Source organism: Hyalella azteca, unplaced genomic scaffold (genome assembly GCF_000764305.2).
Source record: "Hyalella azteca isolate HAZT.00-mixed unplaced genomic scaffold, Hazt_2.0.2 contig111, whole genome shotgun sequence".
NCBI classification, from domain to species: domain Eukaryota; kingdom Metazoa; phylum Arthropoda; class Malacostraca; order Amphipoda; family Hyalellidae; genus Hyalella; species Hyalella azteca.
The window spans coordinates 200,940-217,964 of NW_025930472.1; the positions used below are offsets into that span (position 1 = coordinate 200,940).

Sequence of the window (17,025 nt, forward strand, 5' to 3'; positions counted from 1 at the left end):
CCATGGACATTTCTGATCAAAGCAAATCACGAATATCGTAGCAGCGTCCTCCCAGCGATCGATTCCAAAATACTTATGCATAGATCAGTTTTATATGAGGTTAATCCTTTATTATCAAGCTTTATTTCGCTCACTGTGTGGAAAGCGCACGGTGACGCGGGCAGCCTGTAACTTCTTTTTTTTATTTGTGGCGAGCGGTCTCAGGGTCAGCTAAGACTTCAACAAAGCGATAGAATAAAACTCGAGAGTGCGAATATAAAATTTTGAAGATGCATAACGCCCAAGGGCACTCCGTTGTAGTTGTTCTTGGTTAAATGTTGTTCTTAACCTATCCCGTTTTCTATTCGATTATCTTTCATCGGGATTTTAAACTACTAATATATATTCACCTATTTTGCACGGAACCCTTACTATAGTTGATTATTTCGGGCCACGAAAGACTCATAAATAAATGAATTATTTACATGAACTAACACATTCATTACAAGATTTTCGTACAATGCTGAAATAAGTTCGCATCTTTGTAGACTTTCAGCCTTATTAAAAGTTACGAATAGCAATAAATAATAAAGGGTGAATTAAAATCATTCAATTAAGTTCGATTTCTTATTAACTGATAGTTTCATTCAACGTACCTAGGCGCAAAAATTGTCATGCTAGTCACGAATATAATGTAAGAACATTTGAGCATCAAAATTAACTATAGTCATGGATGCTATGGTCACTAATACTTTAATATATGCATCATTGAGAACTGATTCAAAATAAAATTTTCGTAAAATTATTTAAAATAAAACCAGACGATATTTTAGAATATTTTTTTATATTATTTAGTTTTATCTGCCTCAAATAAAGATAATCCGCTATTGTAAAACTAAAAATTTAGTATTTTTTAAGTACTAAGTCAAATCTCGGTCCATCTGTGCCGGCAAATTAGCGGACGTTTCGAATGAATGAAAACACGCCTCGTATGCCCGCCCAGGACTGACAGCTGACTCCTCAATTTATAAACCTAATATGTACATCATTCAGGAAGATGAAGTCAATGGTTTAGGCATGATGTTAAAGCTTATAAGCAACAGTAGAAGAACATAACTGTTCGAAATCAAGGCATTTAATTCCCCTTGGCCGTGGATGCGTAAACCGTGACAAACATTATTCTTGTCTAATGGCCTGGTAACTATTGACCTTCTGTAAACAATGGGTAGATCAAAGCATCCATACACACACAGTATCCTTCTCTAACAGTATGTATCCTTCTATTAACGTATGTATCCTTCTATTAACGTATGTATCCTTCTATTAACGTATGTATCCTTCTCTTACACACAGTATGGAAGGAATGCCAGTAATTCGGAAGTGACTTCTCATTATTTCTGCCGTGAGTTAAGGCGTCCACGCCCAGGCTGCGTCCTTCTCTGCGCTGGCGGGTGCCTTCTTCTTCTCGGAGTTGGCAGTCTTGACGTGGGGTCCGTGGTGTACGGTGTAGCGCGGGTCTGCCACAAGTTCATACATCAATTAAAAAATAATGATTAAACTCGCACTTCGTCTACTAAACTAATTATAAATAAATAGAGATCTTATGATTCGACGCCTAATTTTTTTAGATGATCGAAAGCCTGAGTATTGCAAGAGAATACCATAACCAAATAATTTTGTTTCATAATAAAAAAAATCTGCAGGAATTTTACACACAAATCATTTATAAAGGAAAAACAGGCAATATTGTCTAGTAAATTTGGTAAAAAACAACATTTCGCTAATTCTCTGCAGCATAGAACATGGGGTGACTAGACGAGTTGCGAACGAACAAGCTAAAGTATGTAATCGGTATGCGGTAGCACAATTCCGTCGAGCTCTAAACCAGCCTCTGATCGAGAGGGCAGGCCTGTTAATAATCTAGCTACCTCCCTAATCCTTGTACATTACGATATCATCGACTGTACATCAGCTTATATTATTATCGTATACATTTTTATTGAATTTCTTCCGAATTGACTCATATTTTTGTTTCTGTCATACCTATCGCGCTCGAAGGTTAATTTTACATCCACTTATGTTTCAAGAACAGTCATTTTACAGTAATCTTCCATTTTTGACATGTTCAGTTGCATTTTCATCTATTTCATTTGTCATTACATTGAAATCGATCTTCGTTCTCATCATTATCAGTCCAACAAATGCTGTTTTCCATTTACTTTTTCCTATACAAGTTCGCAATCTCACAGTTTCTTCAACCTCCATCAAAACCAGCGTTCGGGGCAACCACATTTCACCCAATAATTTTGTATGCAAGTTAACCGAACACATCTACATTCTACACCCACCATACGAATCAAAGCCAAGTCTTGTTGCTGGCATCTTGATCTGCCATTGCTGGATTACGAATCCGAAAATCTGAAGTATTTGAAGTAAACGATAATCTTATATTTTGATGCTGTCAGAAATTATCTCGCTTGTGCATCAGGAACTTCTGCGCTGTCCTTATTTGTGTATAGAATTATTAGAAAATAAGGTCCTAAAAAATTGGACGGAGACTTTCAAATCCTAATTAGGAAATTTGTAAGTCCGGCTCCAAGTTTTGGATGGTCAGAAATTGATTTGAAAAGAGAGAGACTGAAAAATTAACAAAGTTGGAAGTTGTCCACCAAATACGTCCGCTGCTGGTTTAATCGACCCACAGCTCACAGTTATCAAATTGCCTTTAATGTAAATGGAGCAACTGGCTTTAATTCTGATAATACTACAATTGGAATAAGAATTAATATCTGCTGGCAATCCCAAGCTTCCTTCCAAGCAGTCTACTCATCTATATGTGGCATGGAAGGGTGACAGAGTGTCAGCCCTGGCTAAGTACAAGCCTAATTATTGGGCTGCGAATCAACCAACCTATGTGGCACGGGAGGGTGACCGTGTGGCAGCCCTGGCTGAGTACAAGCCTTATTGGGCTGTGAGTCAACCCACCTATGTGGCACGGGAGGGTGACAGTGTGGCAGCCCTGGCTGAGTACAAGCCTTACTGGGCTGTGAGTCAACCCACCTATGTGGCACGGGAGGGTGACCGTCTGAAAGCCCTGATTGAGGACGGTGGACACCAAAGTAGCGGTCGCTGTGGCCTGGCTGATGACGGTTTGGGTGGTGCTCACTGTTGTTGTGCTGGTCTACGGTGCGAGAAAAAAGCTTTGTTCTATACGAGTTCAAAGCCTGTGCTGTTAATTTTAAGTTGAATGCATTATTACCAAACGAGCATAATTGCATTGACAAAATATCATTTAAGACGGCAATGAAGTTTCCTGAATGCCATTAAAGACTTCGCTTAAATTTTACAGCAGCTCGCATTCTTGAATACTTAACTGTATTAGTAATCTTGAATGAATTGTCTAGTTTCTTACTGAAGTCGTGGTAGTGAAGAGAGTCAAAGTGCTGGTGGTGGTTGACGTTGTGGTTGTCGTCGTTGTTGTAGGACTGGCGGTTGTGATGGTCGTCGAGAAAACCTGTCCCGCCGATAACCAAAGAGTTTAATATTAACGATATCAGGAATATGATTTTTATGAACATTTGATTATAACAATGGAAATTATTAGCGCTAATTTGGACAACTTTACTCAAAAGAAGACGACTCAGTGGTCAATTCTCGTTCGTTAATCTGATTCATCCCACTGATATTGTTAATCAAGTTGAGGCTTTCCATCACATTTGCTCACAATTTTTTGTTTACACGTTGAAACGTAGGCAACAATTTTTAAAGTATATATAGGCTAATACGTGTAAACTTAAAATGAGTATGATTTAGCATTAAAAAATCTGCTTTGGTTTATTAGAATCTGCGTCTTGCCTGCGTGGTAGTTGTGGTAGCAATGATGGTTTTGGTATCGGTAGCAGTGACGTAATGACCTGCTGCATAATGGCCAACATGGCCACTACCGCCGACATTGACGGTTTTGGTCACGTAGTGGTGTACTGTTGCGGTCGTACACTGCGGTATAAAAAAAATAAGTACATGTATAAACTACATGAGTATGTCAAATTAAACGTAAAAAATTCAAGTAGTTATGTCATGTAGAGTTTTAATTTCAACTCTTGTTCTATTGATTGAAACTAATTAGCAAACTAACAGCTTTGTAGGGACTGCCGTGGCCGTGATTCCACTGACCACCGTACGGCTTCACCGGTACTACCAACACCAATGTCGCCACCAGCATCACGCGCAGCCTGTACGTCACTGGGCACAACAATCATCTTAGGTATTATTGAAACTTCTCTAACTGAGATTCAGTATTGAGTGAGAGTAGCTAAGACCAACGGTGAATAATTGATTCATAGTTAAACCAATAAACGAATTACTAATATATATGTTCAACCATGAATCGATTAGTCCTCAAATTTGCCAGGTAAAATGTGCAACTAATCCGGCGTAGTATGGAATCGTAATATCATTGAATATTCATGTAAAACGGTAAAAGAAAATTAGTTAAATTCACTTTCAATATCAAGTTGAATTTGTTCACTTACTGATTTGTTAATTTAATTTTGAGTTGACAACGCAGTCGACAAGGAGACTGTGCTCGTGGACTTTGCCGAGCAACCAAAGGTTACTGCTACTCACTCAGCCTCGAAATGCCTCGTACTTGACGCAAAGAACATCAAATGAGGCTCTACTTCTAAGGTAGATTTGAAACATGCCCTGAGTCGTGAATAAATAAAGTACCGTAAGTTAAATAGAAATATCAATCAGTTTGATTTTAAAAATTGAATCCCATTGAATAAATGAAGCAATCAAAATGTCAATTAGGTGAGGTGAGCGTTTGCGGCTCACTGCGAGCGGCGCGGCTGAGCGCGTGACTATATAGGTGGCGTATGGGCGCGGGCGGCACGCGGCACACGAGGAAGCGACAGCTACAGCGCTGGGCGGTGACGGTTGATCAACCAAGCGGCGCAGTTTTCGGCTATGAAATGTCTATTCATTCTGATTTATTTAGGCGTTTCAACTTGAAACAAGAATGGAATCATTACAAACAAATCATTTTAGTCATGGGACCGTTCAGAATTCTGTTAAAATAATCTCTCAAAATTTAGGATTAGTTCAGATGAATGGACACATAGAATTAATGGATTTTATTCTTTAGGCCTTGCACGAAGAACTCACAGTGAATATCTCAAGCACAAGTAGCGTCGGAAGTACGACTTTGGTGCTCTTATATAATATATAGACCATAAAATTCGTTTATTTTAGAGCAATTATTTTAAAAGTATTGGCTCTCTCAGCTAATATTAAATGTGTCTACAATGATACAACTTTTTCGGAGCTACGGTCACGTTCGCGCGCAGTTAACATGAAGCTGGAGAGCCCGTCCGAAAATACATCAATTGATTGCGGCTCTTGGATTTCTTGGCGCTTCAGTAGCGAGGATATTGCTTTCCATGGATTTATTACAAACAAAATTTTTATTATATTAGTATAGATCATTAAGTTTTAGGAAAGTGCGGCAAGTCGATAATTAATTAAAACTCGTAAATTTTTAATTTATCTCGCATTGCTCGGACGCGTCTTCCTAGGCAACAGGAGCAAGTTCCACGCAGATCATGTTTACAGGCTGATTTTGCCTACGTTGGACAAATGACTTGTCACAGGAGATGTGGTCCAACTTAGTCTCAATGTCTCGCGTCATGAACATCATTAACCTATTTATAGAAAAGCCATGAACAACACTAACCTACAAATTGAGGAGCCATGAACACTGACCTACTTATAGAGAAGCCATGAACAACACTGACCTACATATGGCGAAGCCTGGTGACATCCTCGGCTGCAGGATATTGTTCCGAACCCCTCATGGCCGTCACAGACCCGGAATACTTTCAGATATTTTCACTGAATCTATTTCCGGACAGCAGCTCTCGTTTCATTCAATAGGCCACCGAACAGCTGAGCGATTCCACCCGCTCAGCAAGCCATAATACAGTAAATGGAAGGCTCTAATAGGAAGAAGAACGGTGTGAAGACCTGACGATTCAAACTAATATAATTGCGAGGAGATATAATTCAAGAAATTTATAAAAAATCATAGTTTAATCGACGCAGAAGAGAACGAATAGTGGATTATTTATATGAAATTATTATTTGTTATCGATAGTTAAATGGCGTGTTAGGTGCATGTTAGACCACGTCCACTAAAAATTTTGAAGCAATCATGCTCAATTGCACACGGAGGTTAGCAATTCCCGAATTATGTGTTTAACGAGCTAAGTCGGTGCGTATTTGCTCGTAGCGTCGCACTCGTAAGTCTTCAGAAACATTCCTGTAGAAACGTCTAGGTCGAAAGTTTAGGGACGACTCGTTGCCCACACAACTCTGTTAGAGACTTGCTATGGTTTCCCGCCTGCAACTGGATATTGCATAGCCTGTGATATCAGTAAAGTTGGAGGAATTGTTAAATGACGAACTCGTCAATAGAGTTGCTTTTCGTATGTAAAATCTACGAAAGGAATGTGCGTTATGGTGTAATGTATAGGAGAAGTGTGGAAAGATGAGCTTGATGCCTTGTTTTATTATTCATTGGGAATTTTGCTGAAGTATGCATGGACAGTCTGATGGAATGAATTTTTTAAGCGCAGGAGAGGAGAAGGATGATGGAGTGATGGAGGAGAAGCTGAAGTGAATAAAACTTATATTCACTATAGCAGCTGTCCGCATTTTGGCGTTATTTGTGTATTAAATAACTTTATTTCTCAGCACTTGAAAACGGTAATCGCACATGCATGCTATCAGGAGCGGTAAATTTTCAACTTATAAGTGATAAGAAAGCAATGACATTGTAAATCAATCTCACATCCGAAAGCATGAACCAGTTATTTCCCATCACAAAACAATGTATGGCATAGCAGTGTTGTCAATAGTATCATGTTAAATGCATTTAATAGCAATCATCACTCAAAGAAAGCATAGCTAATGCACTTGTGGGCTTCTTCCGTGCCTGTAAATGCATTGTCGCACAATGACATTAAGCGGCTTGAGCTACTTACCTAGAACGCTCTTCGTCCTAATCCAATTCACTCGGCTTTGTGGTTATTTTCATCCTCTCCAAGTAAGTGTTGAGGGAACCAAAACTATAGGGCATCGTACGTTATTAGGTGGAGAGTATTTAAGCAGGCACGGCGGCTCGAATCTTCGCCAGTCCAGAACTTGCTGTTAACTCAAGCAAGTCGCTCCTGTGGACTTTCTGCTACATTGCCCTAGAGGGAGAATCGCAGACGCAAGCAAACTCCTGTAATTCACGTGGTTGTCTCAATCAAGAAGGCTTCAAGTCGGCTTTGATTTCTTCAGGCTCATTGCATTGAGGAATCCACACCGCCAGCCTCGTGCGAAATAACTGATTGTGTGACTGAAGCAGAGTTTGGTTCAGCGACAGCGACGATGTCTCACAGCCACTACGCGAGTGCCTCGAGGGGAGCCCTCACGGGAGGAGCAAATGACTTCGTTTTCGGATACGCCCCAGGGGTGTCGGTGGTGGACATCGTACCTCCTCATATGAAAGATTTGATTCATCCTCACTGGAGTAGCTTCCCGCCCCCCAACCCCATGTGGCACTACCTACTTGGGATCATTTACATCGTAATGGGCGTTTTGGCAACCTTTGGTGAGTCGGTACTGCTCTATACGATACAAGATGTAGTGTAGGTAGTATTTTGATTGGCAAAATATCCAGCCTCGTACTTCTCAAAATAAAGTGCAAATTATTAAAAAATTTATTATTGAAATTATACCGTTGAAATTATTCTAAAATTGTAGCCTTGACATATTCTTCTCTACTATACAAAATTGTCGTATTGGCTGTTCATTTTGAATAATACTATGCCTACACTACAGGCAACGGCGTTGTGATTTACCTGTACATGAAAATCAAGAAGCTGCGGACGCCGTCCAACTTGCTGGTGCTGAACCTCGCCATCATGGACATGCTGATGCTGCTGTCGCAGTTCCCGTTCTTCGTCTACAACTGCTTCCACGGTGGAGTTTGGGCCTTCTCACCCTTCATGTGCGAGCTATATGCCTGCTTCGGTACGTTACTGGAATTGTTAAAGTGATAATACATGTAATAATACGTGTATGTGTGTCAAAATTGTGATTCGTCGTAGATAATACGTAGCTACATTATTACAGTATTATTATTGTTGATAGATAATGACATTCGATCAAATCAGGAAATACTCGATTCGTACATCCTGACAAACGAGTATTAGTTGAATTAGTTTCATTTCGCTCTCAAATTAATATTTGAAAAGGCGCTACTGAATAAGCCTGCAGATAATAACCTCATTACCTACTTAATTATATGAATATTATTCAAATGTCGATTGCTATGAAAAAATGGAATTTATTTTAAATACTGTCTCATGGACGCCTGCAGGAGCCATCTCAGGCCTCGGCTCGCTCTGGACTCTCGTGTTCATCAGTTACGACAGGCAAGTTTAAATAGAGAGAGAATTATATAGTAAAATTAGGTTAAAATGTGAAGTTAAAGTTAAAATTTAAAGTTGAAATTTTGGCATGATCAAGTGCTCTGGAATACGCAATAAAATTGCCAAGGGGTATTAATGCGCTCAGATAAAACGTCAATTTTTTACATCGGGTATCAAATATATATGTTATTAATGAACAAAAATACGAAAAAATAAGACCTAAGAAGGTCTAATGTTGGCGAACAATTTTATATAGAAAATCTTGCCACAGGTGCATTGTAATAACATATAACTTTCACTGGCAAATAACGAGCAATCGCTACGCTTTCCAAACACAAAACAACAAATTATTAATAATCAATTTTTACGTCTTAGATTTGCTGAAATTTATTAAAGTGAAGACGATGCTGACTTCTTGCCTGCGAATCGTTCAGACGCTAAGCGCTTGCCATGAGTAAAAGGTTTGCTCTTTTAATCGGACAAGCTACGCAGGTCATCTAGATGTTAGCCTACAATATAGATTTGATGTTGTCCTAAAATACAAGTAAAGATCTTATGTATTAAAATGCTAGCTATACATTCAAGGCTGCCAGCTGTGAACTAAAATTCGCGCAGAATATTTAAATTGCAAACCGAAGAAAATTCAAGGCTAACTCTTGTGGAATAAAATTCGTGCAAAATGTTAATTTGCAGGCTATCATTTCGAAGCCGATAAAATAAAATCCGAACAAAGTTTTGAAATGCATTCCATTAATTCATTCGTGGCAGGCTGTAATAATTTAAGAACCATACGAAAATAATCTGAGTCTCCAAGGTACAGGTCTGTGTCAAGACTCGTTAATGCGTGTACTCTTGAGCATTTATTACATTGAAACCTCTCAAGTAAATGCCTTTTTTATCAGCCACGTTTGAAGCATGTAACGGCGACCGACAATTGTCCGTGTGAAACAAAAGTATATGGAGGTAAATTAACGCCTATTTTCTTGCGCTCGACCTATTGTCATTAATAAAACATGATACACATTGTCATCCATAATTCAAATTAAGTGATAATCTTATTTATAGGTACAACGTGATCGTTAAAGGCGTCGGAGGCAAGCCGCTGAGCTTCGGTAAGGCCATGATGTGTTTGGTCTTCGTCTGGGGCTACGCCACCGCCATCTCCTTGCCCCCCTTCTTCGGCTGGGGGCGCTACATTCCTGAAGGCAAGCATGGAAGTTGTGTAACAAAGTGACATTTTTTACAGAACATTTCGAATTGATTCAAACGAAATTAATCTATGTTTAGTTTCGTGATCCATGCCATCCTACTCTGAAAAATCATGGTTTATTCATGTCGACATGTATAGAATCACGTATAATGAGAGACTTGTTACAAATCGAATGTTCTGACAGACAACTTGACTTCATCCTTAGAGACACTGACTTGCTCTAAATAGTCAATTTTGTAGCAATTCATGATATTTCTCATTCTATGCGGTCTCACGACATTCTGCTTCCTAAATTTCCAGGTATTCTCGACTCGTGCTCGTTCGACTATCTGTCTCGAGACTGGAGCATTCGGTCTCACGGAGTGTTCCTCTTCTTCTTCTGCTACTGCGTGCCTCTAAGCACCATTTTGTACTCGTACGTCTACATCGTAAAGGCCATAATTTCGCACGAGAAGGCCATGAGGGAGCAAGCCAAGAAAATGAACGTCACGAACTTACGATCTGGCAAGGTAAGTTCCAGAGAAGTGAAATGTTAGTGATTCCTACGAATTTCAATTAATGGAATGCTATGCCAGTTGTTTTTTTATTAGTTTTGATCTAATTTATTTACACGAAAGTATCAGTATGCCCAGAAAGGTATTTATTAGTTCTGTTGCTTGTAATGACACTGAACCCTGTTCTATTGGCTGCACAGGATGATGGCGGGCAGAGCGCCGAGATGCGTGTCGCTAAAGTCGCCTGCATCAACGTGACTCTATGGCTCGTCTGCTGGACGCCATACGCAGCTATTGTTCTCCAGGTACTAACGCGCCCAGCTTGCACCATATGTTTTAAAAGTAAATAATGATTGTTTAATTGTTCAGCAATTATGACGGTTTAGAGACAGCCTATATCACCAATTTACAGCCCTGCATGTACGGTGCAGAAATCTAACTTGGCTCAACAACGGCAAGGTTCGAACACAGGCCCAACAGAGCGACAGTGACAGTCATTTTTGATAGTCTCGTTGTTTGTGGTCACTGAAGCGAGTCATGATTGCTAACGAAGGTGAAATAAAACGATCACCCTGGCTGTATTTTTATGCTGCGTTGGGCAGGGCCTGTTCTTCGACCAGTCGAGCATCACGCCGCTGGTGTCGATGCTACCGGCGCTGCTGTGCAAGACCACCGCCTGCTACAACCCCATGGTGTATGCGCTCAGCCACCCGCGCTTCCGTCAGGTCCGTTCACAATAGACGCGCGCTTGTCGCCCGCCACGCCACGGTTCATTGGCTGGCGGTGGACGGTCTTTTGCTGAGGGTCATGTGGTGCATGCAAATGATTGTTATTTCCATATTTTTAATGTTATATAGATTTTCTGTGAGTCTACAAGACACGCTGAGTTAGGACTACAAGTCTCATAATAATTAGTTGATACAGCGCTCCGCCAAAGTGATGTAATTACAGTTAAATGTCACAGTCTCTGCACAGACTTTATATAGAATCTGTTTGAATTTCTGTGTTCATTTTATTCAATCTGTTTTTATAGCTCAAACTTTGCAAGCAGAAACCATAAACGGTAAAATTATATTTTGCACAAACTATGTGTGTCTCTTCAGTTTCAAACATGGAGATACAGATCAAAATAGAAAATTTTGTAAATATAATTTATCTAATCATTTTCACATCTCTATCATTATTGCAAAGAAAGAACTGGACCTCAATTTATAATGTTCAGGATAGTTCGAGTTGTTATGAGGGACGGAAAGTTACTTGATACAATGTATTTATTCCGACTTGCCAACCGATTTTTCCTACTGTAAGTTTGTGCGCTGTTGCTGCTTAGCGTGAGCCAGCGTTGAGATCTCGGGTACAATGTAACCTCATTTCAGCCCATGCCAAATTTGTTTGTTTACAAAGTTCGTAGGGCATTAAAAATTTGAACTGCCTTGTTTTACAACATGAAAACACAGGCGACCGACCGATCTCAAGAATACCTTGCACCTCAATCTTATTTGTGAAAGTCTCTAAACTAACTCTCGCAGGTGACAGACATATTCTTAACATCCAGATGAACATCATATTTCTAATCATGATCATTTTTAATACTTTTAACAGTATTATATATTGTCTTTGCCATGAGTGCAAAATTATTGAATTAATTACATGTTGACAGGCAATGATGACGGAGATTCCATGCTGCTGCGTGCACGAGCCTGACGACAGCACGGCTGAGAGTAAGAGCGCCGTCACGGAGCAGCAGGTTGCCGAGAAGTGAACTCCTCTCAACCACTCGTGACTGGACTATCTTTTCCAACTTATAACTATCCTTTCCTATCAATTCCTTTATGTTTTTAGTCCTCTATGACGATGATCCCAGTCTATTCAATTATTTACTTAAAATTCTGAAGATATACCATTGAAATTTGCCTGTTACCTTTTTCTTTTGAAATATTGTAAAAATGTTCACCAGATTTATTAATTATCGATACGATCGCTGTATTCCCGGCCATACATGTTGAATAGTTTAATAAAGCTCATCTCATTGCTCTGATAGTTACAGGCAGAATCCCGGGTGGTAAATTAAAAAAGTAGTTAACTATAACAAAATATAATTAATGAATCAAATTAGAATTTTATTTGAGGTATCGCGAACTGTAATTAATATAACCTCATTAACCTGAATTGCCTGGCACATTCAACTCAATTTCAAATATTAATTAGAAATCACATCGCTTTGAAGCAGCGAAGAATTCCGACGGACGCAAGATCAAAAGTTACCCTTTTTATGTCAGAATTATATTTTGGATGTTTATATTTTTTGTTCGCACTTTTGTTGCTTTACGAAAATGTTTTATTTAAACGAACGCCTGCAGCAGCCATGTGTATCTGTAACCTCATACACTATGAGGCTACCATGAATGCCTGCAACAGACTTATATGTCTTTAATCCTCATACACTAAAAGGTTATACAAGTACCATATGAAGTACAGAGGGTCCACGGTTCCAGAACATTCACCAGAAACACATCGCGGAACTCATTTTTCTTAGTTTTAAATAATTCAGTTCATCTAAGCCATATTACAGAAGTTATTTGCGACTAGAGGAAAATATAAGTAAATTAATTTAGAATATAAAAGCGATGTGCCTCCGCGCTTCGTTTTATGCAATCACTATGTGAATAGTTGCATAAAAAATGCCGCGAAACTTTGGAGTATTGCTTGGTCTGCTAACTTCCACTTGATACAAATACAAACGCAATCATACAGTAACATGATTTTCAGCCTGATGAAACTATTAATGCAGTTGGATATTTTGCGGTGGTGTGATTTACCATTCGGTGGAATATTAACCGTTTATTCCATATGTAATGGGGCCCGCTTTTATTTTACACATTTTACGCTTGACTTACATCTTGTTTTTTTTTTCAGAATTCATACGGACGGATACTTCATGTGTATAAGTTGCTTCTAAAGTTATACATATTTACTAATGTTCAAAACCCTTGTACGTTGACTATTTTCCGCGGCGGATCAAGCACGGTTATAAATATTTCAGATATTTGACAATAAACATACGATTAGATATTTCCAATTTAATTGTGTCCAACAGATCACTAATGTGGAGGGATATTTTCTCATTAATCACATTTCCAGTAGGCTCAGATGTCTCCCATTTAGCGATCACATTACGTATGCTTCCGATGGAAATTTTACGAAGTGTCTTTTTTCCTCGAACGGCTAAAAAATTGACTCACCATGTTTGAATCACACATAAAAATTCCGCATCATCCCCGAGTTCATGAAAAGTATTCGGTTTGATATTAACCCGCATGTCTGCATTTGATACCATCGCGAGGTAAGAGATCAGCTGTATCGGTAGCTACATCCCCCCCCTGAGCGGTGATGGTCCTGTAGATTCACAGTGGAAGAAACTTTGAAAAAAATTGTCTTCATCTTTACATGGTTTACATTGTATCGTCATGAATATAGTTGCTTGGTCGAAGATATCTTGATAAAACTTACTGTTGGCCTGACTATATACTCAATTGAAGACAATCTTGAGTAGACCTAAGCACTGAAAAAGCGCTAGCACTTTTTTCTTCTAAGTTTAACAATAATTTGGACAAAGTTATGATTGTTCACGGCGAGTTGGCAGAGAGGTTAATTAAGGTCACCAAGACGTACAGTATCACAAGTATAATTTTGATAGAGACAGTGATCCGTGAATTTGTCTGAAGGTTTCATTACTTCAAGAGTAGTCCTGAAATCTCCGAGAGTAAATGGAAATAAAAACCAATGCCAGATATTTGAATTAGGCTTTACTTACAGAATTTATATTACATTCAACAAATGCAGAACTACACGTACAAGAACAGGATTCACGTGTGCGTGGTTGTGACCAAGTATCGAGCTTATACAGGGTGTTTCAGAATTAAGTAACCCTTTTAATTTTTTAATAAATAAAAAACTAAGAACGTTATGAAGTTGAAACTTGTTTTATTTAAAAGAAGAACATTTTTATGGTAATATTGTATCCTAGTTTTTAAAATTTTGAAATGGATCCTGTAATCACGTTGAACTTCTGTTATTGACATCGTTATTGACTGTAGCGATAATTTTTGTTCTTTCTTCTTTGCTGTAGCGAATCATGATGAAAATTTAAGGCTTGATAATTAAACACAAATTTAGCAAGCTATACAGGATAATGACGTAACTATGATGCAATATTACCATGAAAATGTTTTTCTTTTAAATAAAACAAGTTTCAACTTCATAACGTTCTTAGTTTTTTATTTATTAACAAATTAAAAGGGTTACTTAATTCTGAAACACCCTGTACAAAGGTTCATGACGATGAAATACCAATGCAATTTCAGTTCAGGAGTCCTGACGCTATATAACTTATAAGTATGCAGGATACGACCTAAAACTTAGCGTACCAGAGATTTTGTAGCACATACGAAACGGCATAACAAAGACTAAAAAAATAAATAAAATGAAAGTTCATCATTCAAGTTAAGGAAATAGTGAATATCATGTGAGTCATTTGAGCGTCTGAAGGCTCGTGCAACAAAATGTCGAGATCACTCAATCGTGAATCGACAAAAATGTGAACACAGGGAAATTTAAACAGAAAATAGGATTTGGAAGAACTCCGCTCCGGAAACCAGTCCATTTGAGTAAGTCAAGGCATGAACAAAGAATGAAATATGGTGAGTGACATGGATCACGCAATTTGAGGGAACCACGTATAAATAAGCTATATACAAAGAAGAAAAATTTTATAAAGCTTCGTCTAATAATTTGAAGACGATATCAGCAGATGGTAGTGTTCAAAACCACCTCTTACGAAATAATTGATTATTTTGGCGTCTACACGATGAGCTATCAAGAGATTTCTTGGTTTCAAAATCCATTTATGCTTCATGGGACTACAGAACTGAGAAGCATCTGAGTTTTTAGGCTAAATTTAATTCTCATTCGTGCCCAAGGCTGATATCTTCCCTCGCTCCTTGATGGAAAGAAATGAGTGCACAACTAAACTTCTGTTCCAAGAATCCATTACTTTCTCAAGCTTCATTCTATGAACTTTACGTATTTCGGGGATAGATGAGGTACGATAGATGAGGTACGTGCAGCGGGGATAGATGAGGTATAGAAATGATTGAACTATATAAGGTTGACCCACGAGAAGTTCCGTCTTTCAGTTCAGCTTTCTTGTTACGTCACTGAGATCGAGAAACGTAAACAATCCCGTCATTCCCATGAAGGATTGGTTGACTGGTTTGATCGCATTTCGGTGATTGATTAATGCCCGTGACGTCACTGAAATCACTGACGTCACAGGCAAAATACGAACTGCATCCGCACTAATGAACTTCTCATGGGTCAACCTTATACTAGTTCAACCATGGATCAAAGCAATCAATGAGCTGCGTTAGAAGTTCATTCTAAATCTTAAGACCCCGTTCATTTGAACTGATGCATCTGGTCATTGGCAACGTATACACGCAGTTAAAAACCTGGTATATTTCGGCTCGAGCGAGCAGACTGCCTCGCGGCCGACGCTGAATCTTCCATCAAGCTATCATTTTCAGGCAGAAAATTAAGTAATTGAAGGTAAAATCGCGCAAATCCTACGATTTACTTACTTCAACTCCCAATTGTCACTGCCGGCCCAAACATCGCATGAGTTTGGACAGACTCCAAGTTTATGTACAGCCATAACAGGTAACAACAAATGAAAGAGAAAACGAAATAAGTTTCTTTACTGTACAAAAAAGCGTGCAACAGAAAACTCAAAATTTTAGGAACAACGTTTGAAAATGTGAGGAATGCACTTCGATGCAAGAAAAAAGAAGGCTCAAACGACTCGACTTTCTAGAATAAAAATATACACATTCTCAGCTCTTAAGTTCTTTTAAATGGTCAACTTAGATAGATCCTCCGAATTCACTCTAGACGCTGGCTAACGCCAAGCCGACACTAGCCTACGAAAGTTACGTGCATACTTACAGGGTGGATAGCGCTCTACCGGAGCCGGTGAACCAATGAGAGGAGAGTATATATAGGAGGGGAGAAGTACACTATATGAGGGAAACGGAGAACTATATGAGGGGAAATGAGAAAACAATATGAGCGGAAATGATGAAATATACGAGGGAAACGATGAACTATATGATCCGAGTATATGAAGAGACACGATGAACTATACGAGTTGAAATGAAAAACGGCACGAGGTTAAACGATGAAATATATGAGGAGAAAAGATTAACTATATGAAGAGAAACGAAGGACTGTACTAGGGTAACGTAGATCTATAAGAGAGGAACGTAGAACTATATACACAACACGTCTCGCCACATCTTCTGTAGCGTTTAGGAAATCTCATAAACTTCACTACCTTTTGTCCGAAACATTAGTTAGTATTCAAGGCCTCCAACCAAAGTCAGGGTTCGAGACCCTCCGACCAGAGTAATCATTTGAGACCCTACAACTGCTACGAGATTACTACCTTTTGTCACAGAGGGTCGAAAATAAGCGACGGGTGAAGCGTGATGCTTCCAGAAGCAACACCAATAACATATTACACGATAGCTGTGGGTACGAATAGTCGCCCGACGTATATACAGCAAACGATGGGCATCATGCGCATTACACGTGCATCAAACGTACTTGGTAATGTAACGTAAGAGCAAGTGATGCTACGCGGTGTAAATCTTCGAAGTTGATGCACGCACATGTATTTGGTGGCTGTGTCACCTGGCATTTTTCTAATTAATTATACCTTAAAATTTTGACAGCAACTGCTGCTTCGCAAAGAAACACCTGTAGCTTTAGATATCCGATATGGAAGTATTGTACCAATACTAGC

The 17,025-nt window shown here is 38.9% G+C and overlaps 2 protein-coding genes across 2 annotated transcripts; one reads left to right on the top strand and one right to left on the bottom strand.

Annotated features, from left to right (window-relative positions):
• Positions 1-602: 602 nt before the first annotated feature.
• On the bottom strand, positions 603-4,797 carry LOC108674845 (integumentary mucin C.1). The gene is made up of 6 exons (XM_018162819.2): positions 4,512-4,797; positions 4,115-4,221; positions 3,835-3,975; positions 3,392-3,493; positions 3,040-3,160; positions 603-1,496 (listed from the first exon to the last, which is right to left on the bottom strand). Coding segments are annotated over exons 1-6 (582 nt in total). The 5' UTR covers positions 4,513-4,797; the 3' UTR covers positions 603-1,386.
• Positions 4,798-7,154: 2,357 nt separating this feature from the next.
• Positions 7,155-13,607, top strand: LOC108674854 (compound eye opsin BCRH2). Its single transcript, XM_018162836.2, has 8 exons — positions 7,155-7,636; positions 7,867-8,058; positions 8,408-8,462; positions 9,525-9,664; positions 9,970-10,178; positions 10,364-10,468; positions 10,766-10,888; positions 11,824-13,607. Exons 1-8 carry the CDS (start codon positions 7,414-7,416, stop codon positions 11,923-11,925), a joined length of 1,149 nt encoding a protein of 382 aa, XP_018018325.1. The 5' UTR covers positions 7,155-7,413; the 3' UTR covers positions 11,926-13,607.
• The last annotated feature ends 3,418 nt before the right edge of the window (positions 13,608-17,025 follow it).

Bases quoted from the DNA above. Each gene is read 5' to 3' on its own strand.
- LOC108674845 (XM_018162819.2), bottom strand. The intron at 3,976-4,114 runs GTTAGTTTGCTA...TTTATACCGCAG, and splicing joins ACGGCAGTCCCTACAAAGCT to TGTACGACCGCAACAGTACA. The intron at 3,161-3,391 runs GTAAGAAACTAG...CTCGCACCGTAG, and splicing joins TCTTCACTACCACGACTTCA to ACCAGCACAACAACAGTGAG.
- LOC108674854 (XM_018162836.2), top strand. From the start codon at position 7,414: ATGTCTCACAGCCACTACGCGAGTGCCTCGAGGGGAGCCCTCACGGGA. The intron at 8,463-9,524 runs GCAAGTTTAAAT...TCTTATTTATAG, and splicing joins GTGTTCATCAGTTACGACAG to GTACAACGTGATCGTTAAAG. The intron at 10,469-10,765 runs GTACTAACGCGC...TGCGTTGGGCAG, and splicing joins ACGCAGCTATTGTTCTCCAG to GGCCTGTTCTTCGACCAGTC.